The sequence below is a fragment of the Neomonachus schauinslandi genome, chromosome 8 (genome assembly GCF_002201575.2).
Source record: "Neomonachus schauinslandi chromosome 8, ASM220157v2, whole genome shotgun sequence".
Taxonomy (NCBI): Eukaryota; Metazoa; Chordata; class Mammalia; order Carnivora; family Phocidae; genus Neomonachus; species Neomonachus schauinslandi.
This window is the reverse complement of record NC_058410.1, coordinates 119,448,928-119,468,491: the sequence shown is the minus strand read 5'-3', so window position 1 is coordinate 119,468,491 and position 19,564 is coordinate 119,448,928. Positions and strand designations below refer to the sequence as shown.

The 19,564-nt window shown below is 36.7% G+C and overlaps 1 protein-coding gene across 1 annotated transcript in view; it reads left to right on the top strand.

The window, feature by feature from the left end:
- EXOC2 (exocyst complex component 2) overlaps window positions 1-19,564 on the top strand; it is a 274,184-nt gene that overhangs the window by 72,499 nt on the left and 182,121 nt on the right. The window contains exons 3-6 of the mRNA XM_044917676.1: window positions 1,422-1,598; window positions 3,704-3,827; window positions 4,865-4,867; window positions 17,700-17,813. Of these exons, the coding sequence (XP_044773611.1) occupies window positions 1,422-1,598; window positions 3,704-3,827; window positions 4,865-4,867; window positions 17,700-17,813 (418 nt within the window). The remainder of the gene's footprint in view (window positions 1-1,421; window positions 1,599-3,703; window positions 3,828-4,864; window positions 4,868-17,699; window positions 17,814-19,564) is intronic.

Below are 19,564 nucleotides of genomic sequence, written 5' to 3'. Positions count from 1 at the left end.
TGCCCTGGGATCGAGCCCCACATCGGGCTCCCTGTTCAATGGAGAACCTGCTCCTCCCTCTCCCTCTGCCCATCCCTCCGCACTCCCTGCTAGTGCTCATGCTCTCTCTCTCTCAAATAAATAAATAAAATCTTTAAAAAAAAAAAAGGCAGAATTCCATACATGTATAAATAATGGCTGTTTTAGGGAAATCTCTAAAATTCATTATTTCAATAAATGCATCTTTAAAAGGTGGTTGTTTTTATTACTCTATGGTTAATATAACATTCTTACTAAATAGTGCTTTAAGTTGTAACAAAAGATGACTTGAATCCCTTCCTACATTTTTTCAACCAAATTTGGCATTAGTTGAGGTGTTCCTGGTATCTGAAAAAAAAATTGTTAATTGCCAAACTTGACTGCTGAGCAGTATAAAAAGTTAAATAATGAGAAAAGAAAAGCGTGAAGTGTCTGTTCTTTGCCACATACATTTTGGTTTATTTTTTCCAAATTCATTTATGAGGTTGTTCTGTTTTGTGGAAATGGAAAATACAAAGAAAATAAGTTAGTAGAAGAGCTGGCATAGTGATATATTGGTGTTCTATCTGGGGTCACATCTTCCTCACTGTAATCTTTCAGTGCCTCCCTGTTTGGTTACTGCCTAAATTATAATCATTTACTTGATATCAGGGCCTGAGATTCCAGGCGTGGGATGACATTTTGGGAGTGCTGGCTTACTCTAAGAGCAGAATGTAGTATAGTGACAGTATCATTAGGGAAACACTAAGGCAACATGAGCTACCATTTAGGAATACAGATATAAAAAATGAAATAGTAATCCAGTAAGGCCCAAGAATATTAGCTGGATTTACCAGACTCCAGGCTGTGCTTGAAATAAAGTATATACTATGTATACCATATATAATTTAAATGCTAGGAAAAGTAAGTGCAGATTATTTTCAGGAAGATGGATAAATATGATTTTAGGCAATGGTATATATACTTAGTATACTTTAGGATTTTATATCAATAACTTAGATTTCTAATAATAGCAATACTTTCCCTTCTAAAACCTATGAAAGCAATTTAAGATTCTCATAGTCCGAGTAATCTGGAATGCCTACACATAATTATTATGGTCATTATTTTTTAATTTCATTGATGTTTGAAGAAACTTAAATATAATCTAAGGAAGTCTTAAATATTAGAGAAAAAAGATTAGACAAAAATCAGTAGAGACAGTATATTTGCAAGTAACATTGGGTATATTCAATAATAGAAATAACTATCAAACAGGAAATGTTATTTCTAGATTTATTTTTCACTTCATGGAAAAAAGCCTGGTAATACTGACAGAAGAATTGTCTTTTTATGTAATAGACATATTTAAGACCCTACCTTTGTTCTTTTGAACTTTGTTACATGCATGCTTTTATTTTCAGGTTTGACAATTTGTGGACATAATTGCCTCCTGACGGCAGAATGGAGGTCTGCAAGTAAAATAGTATGTCGAGTGGGACAAGCTAAAAATGACAAAGGAGACATTATTGTCACAACCAAGTCAGGTGGCAAAGGAACCTCAACAGTGTCTTTCAAGCTACTTAAACCTGAAAAAATAGGTATCATCTTACTTTTTATTTTTAAAGAGGAAAATGAAAATGGGTTTTGTCTTTCAAAATCTAAAAATGTTCGATTTGTATAAAACTTACCTACTCTCACATCTCATTAACTTAGATTATGTTTATTTTGACAGGAATGGGATATTGGTTAAAATTTGCATTACTTTTGGAAAGGCAGTTTGCTGAGGTAACAGTGAAACCTAAGGATGATGATCATGAGAGAACTATCATCCTAAATTCTTTATAAAATTTATTTCTTTAACAATTTGCTTTGCCAATTTTAGTTCCTTGATCTTGAACACAGTAATTACATTTCTTTCTATTATGCAGTCGAGATTTGAGATAAAATATCCTCCTCTTTTGGCCAAATTAGCAATAGTATTATCTAAATAGTGTTCTTGTTTCCTTCATTTTCTCCATCCTTTGAGGGCAGGACAAAATGCTGCCTGGCCAAAATGTGCTTTTAGCCCTCCAAACAAGAAATAAGCCCTCTTTTTTGTATACTGTAGCACTTTAAATGTTACTTTTTGTGCACTTAACACTTGTTTCCTCCTATTGGGGTAGTTAAGAACTTGGTCCGAGGAGGCAGACTCTGAATACTAATCTGGGCTCTAGCACTACAAACTGTGGAACTTCAGTGCTAGATTTTTTGTGGGTAAAAGTGGAACAACAATATTAGCTACCTTGTAGGATTAAATGAGTTAGAGCATGCATGTAAAGTACTTAGTATAGACCCTTACACAAAGTTAATGTCAGATTCATCTTTGTGGTCCTGTAATGTCTTGTACATGGTTAGTACTTGATAAATATTTGTATAATGTAGGACTATCACAAACATAATTAAGCCCAGGTCATGCTTCTCTCTTATATTGAAAAGTAAATAATTTTGTAAATTGTTTTTGTTTTCTATCTTAGAGTGTAGAGCCTTTCTACAGCATTATCTTCCTTAAATTCCTAGACTTTTTTTTTCCATAAATAAAAATTCAGGTAAGGAATTTAAGGGAGAATACAAAATGGAATTTTATATATAAATATATGCATTATATATGTGTACATATGCAGACACATATGTGTATGCATATATATGTACATATATAATATCCCTGTTTTTGTTTACTCATTTTTATTTAACATCTTCAAAAACTGAAAATTAAAGCAGGAACTTGTTATCAGTTTCCTGGAGGAACTTGAAACATTTTGGCAGAATCCAGCAATGTCTTATATTTATATAGCAGATAAAGACAACTTATTTGAATGTTTTAATTTTATTCTAAAGCATCCTTTCCAGCACCTAGCACAATATAAACTCAATAAAGGCTTATCGAGCCTAACTTAGGAGTATCTAGACTTGAGTATAAACTCTAACAAAGCCTCTTGTTGCATTCTGGCAGAACTGTGGGTGCTGATAGAATTTGTGGGTTCACAAAGGGTCATATAGCTAGAAGTTGCCTCGGATCAAATACCTTCCTTCATGAAGCCTTCACAGCCCCCAGCTGCTCCTCTGCTCATTGGCCCTTTGCCCATTTTCTGTTTCAACTCAAGTTTAGAGATAGTAAGCCCGTGAGTCCTATGCCAAAGTGATTGACAAAGAACTCAGTCACATAAAAGAGGGTACCATTTTCAGAGATTATATTTTGTTCACAGGGTTTACCCATTTTTTCTGAATATCCCAGTCATTTCCATTACACAAGCCATGCATTTCTTGGAAAGTATTTGACTGTTTTCTTTATATACAGAATTGTTGGATATTTTTTGAGTTAACCAAATTAATTTTACTATTTACTGTTTGTAAAATACATTTGTTTTAGCAGAAATTTTTCTCAGAGGCTTAGTGTGCCTTCTCTATTGAATAATGTACAGTGAAACCATGAACCAGGAGGTGTTATATTTACCTTTTTATAGATTCTTAGTGTTTTTAATCAAGCCACCAGCCATTAAAAAACAAAACAAAACAAAAAAAACAAATGAAAAAACCAGAGTTTTTGTGCTCTCAAATTTCTCAAAAATTACCTTAGCATGCATTTTGTATTAGGTCTTTAAAAAGTGAAACAATAGGGAAAGGCTTAGTCTGTATCTCATTAAGGATGTGCTCCTCATTTTGGTAGGTCTTTTGGATCAGTCTGCTGTGTGGGTTGATGAAATGAATTATTATGATATGCGTACTGACAGGAATAAAGGAATTCCCCCCTTGTCTCTGCGTCCTGCTAATCCGCTTGGCATTGAGATTGAGTGAGTACCATCTTGCCTTCAGTTTTCTTTATTGCTGAAAAGCTGTATATACTTACGAGTAAAGAGAGTTAAACTCCAGAAACATCCAGGGAAGCACAGTTGAAGATATTTCTATTGTTGGGATACAAGTGTTATTTCTGAAGCCTGCTCAGCTTTGCTGCCTTGTGAATGTTCCTCTTTCCTTGTACTTACCTCTTTAGTTTTTTGAGTTTACATTTTGTGAAAAAGAAAAGTATCTTGAAGTTTGTAATAACTAATACTTTTAATGTTAGGAGAATTAATTCATTATCCAGGGCTGGTGAGTTTAAATATTTAGATTGTACTTGAAATCAAAACAGAGTTTTCCATGTGCTTGATGTTTTTGGGAAATATTTTAGAATGATTAGGCCCACTGTAGTCTTTTATTTTGTTTACAACCCCTGCCTATAATTCGTATTTAATCTAGACTTACTCTCTCAGAATTGTGGCAGGTAAATGAGAGTTTTCAAGATGTAAACAAATCTGTAATTTTCTATTCTTAATTGCTAGGATAGTGTTTTAGCAACTTTTATAATTAATACCTTTATCCTTGCATCTTAATCAATTCATCTAACACATTAATTGTGTCTAATTTATTTTCTAGCCTTGGTGATTCTGCTCCTGGAATTATATACTGAATATTGCTCTATAAACACTTACTGAAGGTGACAAATTAGTTCTGTTAACACTTTAACCATAGTTTTAAGTTTTTCTAGGAATGGGGAAAATTCTCTCCTAATCTTTATATATTTAACCTTCAAGCCTACACTTGAAGACCATTAGTAATTCAAATAGCAAGCTTCTTTTTCACCTAGTGGGGTTTTACCTCTGGCTAAGAGGAAGGGAGCAAGTGTTTGTCTTGGGAATTTACCATGTGTTGAAAAATCCTGGGGCTTAGCAGCTTTTAGTGAGTTTGGACTGTCCTAGGTCACATCTTTAAAGCTCTTTGGCAGTATGGGTCATTCTGGGGCTGTTTTAAGGATTTCAGTGCTCTATAAATTAGGAGTTTGAGGATCAAGAAAGTCCAGAAAAGAATGGTAATTGCTAGCTATTTAGTTGAGCACAGTTTCAAGCATGAATAGACTTTGCAGTTGATACGAAGCCTTTTAACAGCCTGCTTCAATACTCTTGAAAGCCAGCTTCTTTCCAAGGCCTGCCACAAAAGAAGTATAGAGCAGGAGGTCCTTTTTGATTGTTCTTTCATAAGGAAAATACAGTTTTATATATGGGCACAGGGAGTATAGGAATATTGCATGAATTTTATATGAGCTTTAGACAAAACTATCAAAGTTAGGATTAAATTGAATGTTTACTGTCATAAAATGGATTTTCTTAATTTTCAGTTGGTATATAACACACCCTCTATTTGACTTCTTTACCCTCCTTCCACCTTTTAATTGTCTTTATTATTTCTGTTTTTGCTGCTACCCAGAAAAGGGGTAGGCTTGAACTCTCTCTAATAGCACTTTTTCTTAATATGTGTCAGTATTATTCTTAGGGAACGTTGGTAACAACAGCCAGGAGTAATGGCACTAAAAGTGCTTGGCTCTTTAGAGGTTTTCTTTTTTTCTTCTCTGAGGGGTAGTATAATTTAGTCTAGACCCAAACTCAGTTTGAGCCATAGCTCTCCAGCTTACTAGCAGTAGGCCTTTGAGTGAGCTACTTAACTACTCCTTGCCTCCGTTTGCTCAGCTGCAACATGCAGTACCTGTGTCACAGGGTGTTAGTGAGGATTCGGTGAGTGAATGCTTCAGAAGAGTGTCGCTCATAGCAAGTGCTTAATAAATGTTAGTCATTATTACAATGATGCTTTGCTCTTCTTGCATAATATACTGTTCATGCTCTGCTCAGTCACTTAGGAAGAGAATCTCTTTTAAATAACTGTTAAGATTTCAGGGTAACAAATTGTATTAAAAATATATTTTTTAATATTTTATTTGTTTATTTGACAGAGAGAGTACAAGCAGGGGGAGCGGCAGGCAGAGGGAAAGGGAGAAGCAGGCTACCCGAGGAGTTAGGGGGTCCGATGCGAGGCTCAATCCTGGGACCCCGGGACCATGACCTTGGCCAAAGGCAGTCGCTTAACCAACTGAGCCACCCAGGTGTCCCAAATTGTATTAAAATCTTAAATAGTATTATGTACATTAATTTAAGCAGTGCTTAAATGGCTATAAAATTAACAGTAGTATTTCTTTCAAGCTGTTACTTAAGTTTCAAATAATAATTTGCTCAGCCATGGGATAAAGAGTAGTCTTTTGAAAAGGTAGTCATGGCTCTCATACAAATATAAAATGAACACATGTTAAGAGCTTTTATTTAATTCATTAATTAATAGGAAAACCAGTAAAATGTTAAAACCACTTCAGAGGAAATTCCAGAGGGTAGACATAATAGGCAGTGAAGAATGCTAAAAGATGTTGACTGGTCACATCTACTGCATGGTAATTAGTTGCATCTTCACCTCACAGGTATTTCTGTGGCCAAGGATCTCTGGTCCCTATCAGCCCTCCACAAGTTAACTTCTGTTTCTACAACTGAGTTGCAAGATAGGGACAGAGAAAGGCACAGGTCCCTTTAGAATCAGAAAACACCGGGAAGGCCCTCCAGACCGTGAAAGGACAGCCAATAGTCCTCTTGCACATTTAAAGTCTTGAAATTTTTCCAGTAAAAGAAAGACAGGCTAGAGATACTAGAAAGCAAGAAAATGAAAGGTAAAAGTTAGGAAGAATTATAGAAAACAAGAGAAGAGAATGTTTTTGGCCAGAAAAATGCTTTTCCAGGTTCCTTTTCATTTTTTAAAGATACTTTCAGGAAAATAGCATTTATTTTACTGAATTCTCTCACCTCAGATAGAGCGATCTTATTTTAGAAAAAGAGAAAAGGAAAGGAAAAGCAGATGTTAAAATATTGATGTGGGTTTTATTTCCATGACTCAATTTATTTTATTTTATTTTATTTTCATTTTTATTTTTTTAAGTAGGCTCCACACCCAGCTTGGGGCTTGAACTCACAACACTGAGATCAGGAGTCGCATGTTCTACCAGAACTGAGCCAGCCAGGTGCCCTCTGGACTCAGTATTTTTTAAATAAAAGCTTTGCTCCCCGTAGGGAATGGTGTATGTTCAGGTTAGAATCCCTAAGAGTATTTCCTTATTGGTTTTTATTTCTGTATATTAATGTCATTTGGGGGTTTCTTTTATTTAAAAGGTTGGGAGAGGATCTAATTTTAATTTTTAAAAAGTCATTAGAGAAGGAATAGTAGGGTTTTAATATTACTTATTTGTTGAAATATATTGATTAAGAAGGTTTGAAGAATTATGATTGCTTATTATAAAATACCGTGGTCCTGATGAATTATCATTAAAGTTGTGATGTCACTTTGGAAGATGAATCAGCTGCTGGTAATTGCATTGTGAATGTTTATGAAATTCTCTTCAGCTGACAGTCAAATGTACAATGTGGAACAGTGAGAGGTCCTGTAGTGTTGTGGCCAGTTCATCTGAATAAGAAAAAGCAAGTAAGAGTAGCAGAATATACTTTTCTTGTTGCTTTTTGGTGTGCGTCAGAGTTTAATAAACATTTTATTGGTGTGCCCAGCTATGCATACTGTTGTCTTTCAGTTACAGTTTTAACAACTGGCATTTATTAGCCTTTTTGGCTGCTTAAGTTCTTCATATTCCTAAATTTTTCACTGAGGTTGTGTGCACATGGTGCATATGGATACTTATAAAAATGTTACTAATTGCTTGGAAAATACAAACTTCACTTTGAACTGAGACTAGGATTTAATTATAAAAAGTCTGTATTTCTGATTTATTATACTGATTGTCACAGATGTATGTGTTCTTTGCATAGCTTAAATTGTAATGGAGACAAACCATTTAAATTGAAAAAGAAGATAAAACAGGTTCATGTTAAGTAAAAGCTGTCACTGGGTTATATTCCTTTTTTCTCTTTTAGAGAGAGGGAAAGAGAGAGAGAAAACATGCACGCACGCATGCACGAGTGGTCGGGGGGAGGCAGGAGAAGAGGGAGAGAGAGAATCTCAAGCAGGCTCCATGCCTAGCATGGAACACAACGGGGGCCCAGTGTCACAACCCTGAGATCATGACCTGAGCCAGAATCAAGAGTCGGATGCTTAACAGACTGACACCCAAGCGCCCTGCTAGGTTATATTTCTTCAAAGAAATACTTGTCTAACTTGAGAATATTCAGTTATGTTTTTGGAGATCATACATATATGGGAGTGAGGACATAAAAATGGAGCTTTGCCCTTTTTATATTATCTACAACTTTTTTTGGTGAAATAATTACATAGAAATGGCTGTCTAGTCATATGATGCCTGTTTTATTTCTACATGAATTTATGGGCAATGCAAATCTGATTTTCTTCTCATCAATTTGGTTTTTCAATAGAAAGGAAAGGCGACCAATTTCCTACTACATTTAGAAACCAGAGACAGGTGGCAAAATCATTCTCAGTGTGAGTGTAGAAGAGTCTTGGATAAATTCGCCTTTTAGAAATTTTATAAAAACAGGTTTGTGGGCTGTGATACAGTGCCTAAGTCCAGAACCTGTCAGACGCCCCCCCCCCCAAAAAAAAGAAGGAAAGAAAGAAAACAACATCATGCACAACCAAAAGCAAGCTCATAATATTTAATACAACAGAGTGAAAACAATGATGCTAAAAATCGAAAGCTAAAAGAATTGAGTGTAATATACAAACAAAAGAACTATATAAGCCCACTTTTACTGTGTTAGCCTCCCCATCTTTCATCTTTCCATCTGCCAAATCAAGAAAACATGTTCTCTTTAATGCAGTAACACAACTATAACCCGGCCTTACTCTGTGGGGTGGTTAGAATTTTTCTCAAAATGATTTTTGTTTTGCTCATTCACAGGTCATTACTGTAGATTGTTCTCATACTTGAAAGCAAATTCTGATATGTTAAAAACATTCCTGTTTTATATCTGACCACTCAACCTGTGTACCTGGGTCTTCCCATGGCATGGGCTAAACGTTTCCAGAAGATTTAAATCTGAACTTACACTGCCATCTAATGGAAAGCATATATTTTAGGGGTTGGCAAGAGTTGTCAGCTACTGAAATTGTGTTTGATTTCTTAAAGAAAACATTTCATGAGTGTACATAATAGAATATGTGTTGCTTTCACTCTCCAACTCCATGGTAGTATAAAGTGTAGATTTAGTTTAAATTACTCAGAATGTACCTTGCTTTTACTGACTTGTTAAGCCATCACTTTACTTGGTGGGTTACAGCCTAAATTCCAGTTACTGTGAACAAATATTTCAGTTTTAACTCTCAAACTTTGTCAGCACCATTGACACAGTGCTTCTTCCTTTGCTAATACTGCTATTAGGACCATTAGCAGTTCTCTGCATTGTAAATCAATTCTCCCTTCACTCTCCTTAAATTTCTATCTTTCTAGATGTGTAGTTGTGGTTTCATTTTATACCTAAGAGTCACTGGTTCTTTATTTGACAATAGAAGTGCCAGGTTCAAATCTTGATTATTTACATGCAACCTCTCTGAGGCTGTTTCCTCACTGTAATATGGGAATATATAACTCACTATGTTTTTATGACAATCAAATGAAATGATACTTATGAAAATAGTGTGTGAAATATAAAGAACTAAGTATTAAGAATAGAAATAACAGCAAATAACATGTTTGAGCATCTATTGTATGTTAGAAACTGCTAAGCCTTCTATATGCATTATTTATTTTAATCCTCAGAAAATTCCTGGGAGGAAGATAGGATCCTGTTATCTAATAACTGGGAACTTAGGTTAAATAACTTCCCAAAGGTTATACAGACAAATCTAGCAAGCTTCTGAGATTGAACCCAGAGCCTGTGCTCTTAGCCACTACTTACTATATTGCCTCCCAATTATGTAATGCAATGAGTCAGCTCTGCTTTTGCAGATACGTTCCCTGTAGAGCTTCATTGCTTCTCGACATTGTCATTCATTGTCTGTTTTTTTCTATTTCCCATTTTGAGGTGTTTGTGTAAAAGATCAGTATATTTAGGCATACATTTTGGGATAGAATATTGACTCAGGATGCCTTCAGCTATAAGCAACAGAGGGTGAAAATTAACTTAAGCTTAAAAAATATATTTATTTTCTCATAATATACAAAGTCCAAAGGTGGTGGACTCCATTATTGGTTGAGTCAGTGACCTAGTAATGTCACCAAGGTGTAAGGAACCTTGGTGCTCTGTTCTGTGCACTTAGCAAAGCACTGATTTTCTTCATAATTGCAAATTGGCTAAAGCAGTTTCTGGTATTGAAGCAATAACAACACTAAGGAATAATATAAAAATCGAATATTGAAACAATAATAATACATAATAAGGAATAAAATAAAAATCAAATATTGAAGCAATAATACACAATAATTAATAAAATCCAATAATGTCTAGATGCAAAAAGACACTATCTCTTCTTGATTCTCCCTACAAGTATGGAGACCTTTCCCAGAAATGCTCCAGTAGATCTTTCCTCAGACATTATGGGTCAAAACAAGATCACTCAGTAGATATAGCAAAGCAAATATGATAAGCATGATTTGCTTAGGATAATTGGTATTTACTCAAGGAAGGTACAGTTGTGCTATTGTGTGGGATTGTTTGGTGTGAGGGTGGAGAATGCATGTTGGATTACTAGCCAGAAGTGGACTTAATTGTGTGATTTGAGGCGAATTATTTGAACTCGCTCTTAGAATTTTGTCATTTTTTTAAAAAGATTATTTGAGAGAGATTGTGTACGCATGCGAGTTGTAGGGGAGGGGCAGAGGGAGAGAATCTTCAAGCAGCCTCCTGCTGACCAGGGAGCCCTACCCGGGGGCTTTATTCTATGCCCATGAGATCGTGACCTGAGCCAAAACCAAGAGCTAAGCACTCAACTGACTGAACCACTCAGGAACCCCGAATTTTGTCATCTTTAATATAATTTCTGTCTTATTCTTGTAACTCTGATTCTTAAATTAGGTCTCAATACTCTTCTTCCAATTTAAATTTATATAGTAAGATTGGTAAAAGAGTTTTAATGTCTTCAGTAGGAAATCACTGTGAAGTAAAACTCAGTCTTAGGGGTAAATATGAAGAGATATGAGGAGATAGTATCTTGATCAAGAGATCCAATACTTTTTTTTTTTTATGTTTAAAAAATATTTTATTGTGGTAAATGTAAATAACATAAAATGTAGCATTTTAACTTTTTTTTTTTTGTAGTGTTCCATGATTCATTGTTTGTGCATAACACCCAGTGCTCCATGCAGAATGTGCCCTCCTCAATACCCATCACCAGGCTAACCCTTCCTTCCACCCCCCTCCCCTCTAGAACCCTGTTTGTTTTTCAGAGTCCATCGTCTCTCATGGTTCGTCTACCCCTCCGATTTCCCCCCCTTCATTCTTCCCCTCCTGCTATCTTCTTCTTCTTTTTTTTTTTCTTAACATATATTGCATTATTTGTTTCAGAGGTACAGATCTGAGATTCAACAGTCTTGCACAATTCACAGTGCTTACCACAGCACATACCCTCCCCAGGGTCTATCACCCAGTCACCCCATCCCTCCCACCCCACCCCCCACTCCAGCAACCCTGTTTGTTTCCTGCGATTAAGAATTCCTCATATCAGTGAGGTCATATGATACATGTCTTTCTCTGTTTGACTTTTTTGCTCAACATAATACCCTCCAGTTCCATCCACGTCATTGCAAATGGCAAGATCTCATTCCTTTTGATGGCTGCATAATATTCCATTGTATATATATACCACATCTTCTTTATCCATTCATCTGTCGATGGACATCTTGGCTCTTTCCACAGTTTGGCTCTTGTGGACATTGCTGCTATAAACATCAGGGTGCACGTACCCTTTCGGATCCCTACTTTTGTATCTTTGGGGTAAATACCCAGTAGTGCAATTGCTGGAGATCCAATACTTTTCAAACTCCACTTGAGTCATTTAGGTGCCTGAAGGAGCTATATGTATAAGAAATAATAGTACATGGGAAATGAGATACTGGTAGGCAGATTAATGCTTCACATCTCAGCCTACTAGAGCTCTCTGGTAGAAGGACATGGCCTATCCCAAATGTCTGAAGTGGATCCTCACCACCCACACTAATGCCAAAGCTCAATTTCAAGGTCTTCTGCCCTTTCTTCCTCTCACCCTTGCCCTGCCAGTGCATGGTGCACCCATGATTGAAGAGATGAGGATACAAAGCCTGTGGAGCCCTGGCCATGCCCCATGTGCTTCTCTTTATCACCAGGAGACTCCATGACTAGTGATGTGGCCAGGTGCATTTCTGCTCCCTCTTCAGGAGGAGGGAGATGGGGAAGGACTCCTGGGGTAGGACAGTTTCTTAACAGCTCATCTCCTAGAGCCTTACCAGACATCAGGTCTTTATCTTATGATAAGACAGTTCTGCTTACATTTATAAAAATAACATTTTGGTACATTGTTAATGAGACATTTCTAAAATGTAAGAATCAGACGAATTTTCAATTTGGGAAGTTCTAGATAGCTGTATATTTGCATTGTTCAGTCTTACTGGTTTAAGCATTTTTACTGTTTAGGATATGACCTTTTTCATATGTGCTGTGTATATCCAGGTTTTCTTGTTTTGTTTTGAGTGTGTGTGTTTTACATATTTTCAGCTTTCTTGAGGCATAATTGACAGATAAATTTGTAAGATACTTAAAGTGTACATCTTGGTGATTTGATAAATGTATACATTGTGAAAGGGTTCCTACCATCTAGTTAACTAACACATCTAACACCTCCAATACCTCACGTATTCCTTTCCTTTCCTTTCCTTTCCTTTCCTTTCCTTTCCTTTCCTTTCCTTTCCTTTCCTTTCCTTTCCTTTCCTTTCCTTTCCTTTCCTCTTTCTTTCTTTTTTGTGAGGACATTTAAGTTCTACTCTTTTAGCAAATTTCAGTGATATAATACTGTGTTACCAACTATAGTTATGTTTTATATTTGGTCCTTCAAGACTTTATTCATCTTATGGCTGAAAGTTTGTACGCTTTTACCAACCTCTTCTTATTTCCTCCACCCTCTAGCCCCTTCAACCACTATTCTGCTCTCTGTTTCTAGGAGTTTGACTTTTTTTTTTTTTATTTCACACATTTATGCAAACCTGATAAAGGGTTTATATTCCTTATATCTGATAAAGGGCTAATGTAAATTTGCAAATTTGATAAGGGGTTAATATCCAAAATACACAAAGAATGCATACAACTCAACAGCAAAAAAAGCAAAACAAAACCAATTGATTAAAAAATGGGCAGAGGAGCTGAATAGACATTTTCCAAAAAGATATGTAAATGGCCAACAGGCATATGAAAAGGTAAAGTCAATAATCATCAGGAAAATGCAAATCAGAACCACACTGAGATACCATCTCACAACTGTGTTAGAATGATAATTATCTAAAGGTCAAGAGATAATAGATGTTGGTGAGGATGTGGAGAAAAGGGAACCCTGATGCCCTGTTGAGAGGAGTGTAAACTGGTGCAGTCATTATGGAAAACAGTATGGAGATTCCTCAAAAAGTTAAAAATAGAACTGCCATAGGATCTAGCAATTCTATTTCTGGGTGTATATCCAAAGGAAATGAAAACAGGATATTGAGATATTTGCACTCCCATGTTCATTGCAGCTTTATTCACAATAGCTAAGGTGTGGAAACAGCTTAACTGTTCATTAATGGATGAATGAAGGTGCATATATGTATAATGGAATATTATTCAACCATGAGAAAGAAGGATATCCTGTCACTTTGCAACAACATGGATGCACCTTGATTTCATTATATCACACAGAGAAAGACAAATACAGTTTTGGTTTTTTTTTAAAATAAATATGTTGAACATGATTTTTTTTTTTTTAAGATTTTATTTATTTATTTGAGACAGAGAGAATGAGAGACAGAGAGCATGAGAGGGAGGAGGGTCAGAGGGAGAAGCAGACTCCCTGCCGAGCAGGGAGCCCGATGCGGGACTCGATCCAGGGACTCCAGGATCATGACCTGAGCCGAAGGCAGTCGCTTAACCAACTGAGCCACCCAGGTGCCCATGATTTTTTTTTTTTAAGATTTTATTTATTTATTTGACAGAGAGACACAGCCAGAGAGGGAACACAAGCAGGGGGAGTGGGAGAGGGAGAAGCAGGCTTCCCACAGACCAGGGAGCCCGATGTGGGGCTCGATCCCAGGACCCTGGGATCATGACCTGAGCCAAAAGCATCCGCTTAACGACTGAGCCACCCAGGCGCCCAATATGTTGAACATGATTTAACGGTTAAACCCATGGAGGCTGTGTAGTCTCAACCATTTCACCAACACATACAACTGCTGTATTTGGTTTTGTGTCTGCATTTTGTACTTGTTTCTTTTACTTGCTATTATTGTATCATAGATCCTTTCTTGATGCTGTTAATCCCTCTTCACACTTCTGCTCCCATTATGGGTAGGGAACCACCCAACTGTAATAAAACTACAGGGCTTGAGTGAAGGATAAAGAAGCTCAGTTTGGCTTCTCAGAGTCCCTTTTTGCTGCTTTTTTGTCAGCTGTATCTTTAATCTGTGAGACTGATCCCTGTTAGAAGAGGATTTCACATAGTTGAATAAGTCATCAAGACTGTTAATAGTAGGGATTTAGTTGATATCAGATGATTCTATAGTGCTTTTTGATTTTGTTGAGATAATTTAACTTCCTGAACAAGCGAAGTATTAGGACCACATAGAATGCCAGTTTAAGTATCGAATAGAAGTAAGGTTGACAAAAAAGTGGTAGGTATTTCTCCATGCACTTTTCCCTCACACCATTGACAGACCCCCACTAATTCATCTTGCTGTTCTTTCCAGTTTAGACACATGATCCTTGACATAGCACTCTAGACAGACATTGCCCACCAATTAAGGTAGAACTGTGGGGTATGGCCTATGCATATCAGAAGGAAGTATTTCTAGTTACTTATTAGGGCTCAGCCCTTTACACTTAATCATTATATTCCCCAAAAGTTCTAACTTGGAGGCATGATATACAAATAAATAAAATGAGAAAAACTTCCAAAGGTGACAGAATTTTATTACTAAGTAAAGTATCAAACCAGCAAGAAGAATACAAACCAAAATAAACTTCTAAAAATGCAGAGTTCTCCAGCTCCCTCTCAGAGATCCTGTCTGGTAAAAATGACAAGATTATGGAACACACACACATCAAGAATATTCAGACTATAGTCTTTTAACTTTTGAAGTCAGTGAGGAATGATGTGAGATTGACTTAGTCTTTGAGTTGCTAACACTGAGGTGAGGCCAGCTGGATGTCCATGACTCTCTTAAAATCTCATTTTACCTTGTCTGTTACTGTAGTGCTAAGCAGGGCTTTCTTTCCCTCTAATTAAAAAAAAGAAAACATCATAGTGAGAAAGGTAGGTGATAGGAAATAAAGTGGATCTCTTGCTCTCGACTGAGGTACTGGCACAATAGATGTTGGATTCTACATTAAAGTGCAGGGTTTACAGAGGAAATCATAGCTGGTTTTGTTGTTTGCATCCCTTGCCCTTTTAGGGAGTATGAAGCAATGAAGGGAGCCAGGAGTAAAGGGAGAGGGTTTGTGAGATTCTTTGGTGAAAGCTGTGCTAGGCTGTGAAGGGGAGGTATGGTGAACGTGTACTCTTATTCACTCATAACTGGTGAGTGTGGCTTCCATGGAGCCACCAGGTAAAAGTGTTCCTTGCATTTGTGAAACAGAGACCCTGGCACCAGAGAGCACTGGAACGGTGCATATGGACAGTAAAGGTGTCTGCCCTAGGAAAGATGTTTCCTGGGACCAGATGAGTACCTCACTGGAGAGAGCAGGCTCCAGGCTATTTTAAGTTGTATGTCAGGTGATTGGTCACCTGCAAGTCAAAGAGCTCCATTAGAGATCAGAGAGTATTTTTGAAAAAGATGGAGCATTGATCTTGGACCACACTGCTTAGTTTCTTTTTTATTTTTTTTATTGTTATATGTCTTTCTTTTTTTTTCTTTTTCTTCACTTTTTTTTTAATTTAAGTTCAAGTTAGTTAACATATAGTGTAGTATTGGTTTAAGGAGTAAAATTTAGTGATTCATCACTTACATGTAACACCCAGTGTTGATCACAAGTGCCCTCCTTAGTGCCCATCACCCATTTAGCCCACCCCCCCCACCCCAGCAACCCTGTTTGTTCTCTATAGTTAAGAGTCTTTTATGGTTTGCTTCCCTCTCTGTTTTGTATTATTTTATTTTTCCTTCCCTTCCTCTATGTTCACCTGTTTTGTTTCTTAAATTCACATATAAGTGAAATCATACGGTATTTGTCTTTCTCTGACTTATTTCGCTTAGCATAACATTCTCTAGCTCCATCCATGTCATTGCAAATGGTAAGATTTCATTCTTTTTGAAGGCTGAGTAATAATCCATTGTGTATATATACCACATCTTCCTTATCCATTCTTCAGTTGATGGATATTTGGGCTCTCTCTATAGTTTGGCTACTCTTGATAATGGTGCTATAAACATTGGGATGCATGTGCCCCTTCTTATCAGCATTTTTGTATCCGTTGGGTAAATACCTAGTAGTGGAGTTGCTGTGTCATAGGTAGTTCTATTTTTAACTTTTTGAGAAACCTCCATACTGTTTTCCAGAGTGGCAGCTCCAGTTTGCATTCCCACCAACCTCACTGCTTAATTTCTGAATTGAGGCTGTGTTTGTAGTAATGTGACATCAACTCTCTCTCAGATGAGAGTGAGTAGAAGTCATTGGATCTGCCCACATTTTCTTTCAGGGTGGTGATAATCCCCACTCCCCCCAACCTTACCCCAAATACACTGGGCTATAAAACAGTGCTGTGTCCTGTCCATACCCCATGAGTTTGGCTTATCCAATGTATGGGACTGGGGAACACATTTCAGTCAGAGGGGACAACAAGATCAGAGGAACGAAGTAAAAATTAACATGATGTGTGCAGGAAAGTATAATCCCTTTGAAGTTGCTGAAGTTTAGTTTTAAGGATTAGAGTAGCAGGAACGAGTCTTGAGAGATAGGCAGGTTCGAATCATGGAGAGACTTGACTATAGAACTTGGACTTCATCCTGCACAGAGGGAGATAGGGATATGGTGAGGGCTGCTAGCTCATAAGCCCATAACAGGCTTTGCCCATGTTACTTTTGCTCTTAGACACAGCTGTCTTAACTTCCGTCATGGAGCTTGAACTGTAGTAGTATTTGATTATTATTTGAACAAAGAAATAAATGAAATGATCCACAAGTTGGTCATAAAAATGTAGGCAAGAAAGTGAGCTGCTGGTAAGGTATTGCCTGTTACAAGCTTTTCTTAAAATTATTCTAGATATAGACAAGTAAATATGAGTATTTTATAGTTAGCTCTAATTTTTATCAGTAGGTATTAGTATTTTTAAAAACTCTCACATAAGTCTTTAAGAAAAACCATTTTAACAAACTAATGTTCTTAAACTTCAGTGTATCCAAATTTTGGTTTTTATCCATTGAATAGAGAATGATTGTATATTTGGATAGATATCATAAACTTTAAACTCTATATTGATGTAATTTCTGTATTTTAATTTCTTACATATACAAAGTTTGTATGATAAATCAGCTGCAGTGTAAGAAATATATTTTGTCTACACATGTAAACATAGACTCTATAATGTATGATGTATAATTGTAATGGTTTGTAGTCATGCTTATTATCCTAGGTACTCTAGGATGTCTGTTGCATTATTGTAGTAACAGCACTTGAAGTATATTTTAAACCTTTTTTCTCCCTTAGAAGTAAGTTTCCCCAGAAGGACTTAGAAACGCTGTTTCCTGGAATGAGTGCTGATTTTACAAGTGAGAATTTTTCAGCTGCCTGGTATCTTATAGAAAACCACTCAACCACCAGGTCAGTGGATGTTGGACTACTGACTATGCATGCTTTAATGTGGATGTATCTAATAGGTTTATATAATAATGTGGGTTTTAGGTCTGCCTCTGCCACTTAGGTAGGAGTCCTTTGACTTTGGGTGAGATCATGAATATCTCAGAGTGTCTTTTCCCTTATTTATGAAATGGTATTATTAATTAGCAGATTCTTATTTCCTGCTATCTTATTGTTTCTATATGATTCATATTTGTGCAACACATTAAAACTTTGTGGAGTCTCTAAATAAATAAATAAATCTTTAAAAAAAAAAACTTTGTGGAGTCTCAGCTGGGTACCTAAACCGATGTGTCTAAACATGACCTCTCTCTTTTCAAATAATAGAACTTTCAAGTCCTGGTGTAAATTGGCAACATACCTCCTTCCCTAGAACAAAGGGAGATGAGTTGATTTGTCATTTTGCAAAAGCTTGCCTTAAGATTAGCCAAAAAAGAGTCAAGGTCATATATCCAAATTGAAGTGCTCCCTTTTGTCTGCTAATTACATTATATCACATTCTCTACAAGAGCATGTATGTAACTTTTTGCAAGATTGATTTAAACAATTATATTTAGTAACAGTGTTTGAATAAAGGAATGGCTTATTGCTTAAAATTTACATTCTTAAAAAGTCAACTTGTTAAAATATACCTTAGGAGAAATTTTTCCTTCACCAGTTAGAATGAAAACCATTAGAAAACACGAAGAGTCGAGAGAGAGAGAGAGAGAGAGAGAGAAAATCCTGATAAATTTTTAAGATTTATTTATTTTTAGAGAGTGCGCACATGTGTGTGCGCATGCACGGGGGAGGGGCATGGGGTGGGGGTGGGGCAGAGGGAGAAGAGAGAGAGAATCTTGAGCAGACTCCCCGCTGAGCGTGGAGTCCGAGGCAGGGTTCTATCTTACAACCCTGAGCTCTTGACCTTAGCCGAAATCAGGAGTTGGACACTTAAGTGACTGAGCCACCCAGGTGCCCTAATCCTAATAAATTTTTTAAATAAATGTCAAATCTTTCATTGCAGAAGATGGTTCTAAATTTTACATTATGGATGTGCTTTTTCTATTACTATAAGTCAGAATTGATCTCTGGTTTCTGTGTAGGGCTATCATGGCACTGAAGAAGAGCATATGTGAAGAATATATTCAAAGTTTTATAGCCAGATTTTCTTAGCCTACCTGGAAATAAAACTTCTGAAATATAGAGGCCTACCTGTTTTTCTCTGCTTGAGATGTAGAGATGAAATATTTTGGTCTTTTTAGTTATTTAAATTGTGAGTTGACCCCCAAGTTGTTTGGTTTTTTTAAAGATTTTATTTATTTATTTGAGAGAGAGTGAGTGAGAGAGCAGGAACAAGGGGAGGGGTAGAGGAAGAGGGAGAAGCAGACTCCCTGCTGAGCAGGGAGCCCGACGTGGGGCTGGAGCCCGACGTGGGGCTCGACCCCGGGACTCCAGGATCATGACCTGAGCTGAAGGCAGATGCTTAACCAACTGAGCCACCCAAGCACCCCTTGACCCCAAGTTTTTCTGTAATTTCACTGTTAATGACAGAGGACTGGATATTGATGTGGTGAATAATGGTATGCTTAATTTATATACAGAATACAGAAATGAACTTACAGAGGCGTTCTGCCTTAGATAACTTGATAACCACTGCATTGATCTAGTTGTGCCCATCAGGGAGTTGATATTCAAGACCCCTTACCTGGCATATCAACACATGATATATATTGCTT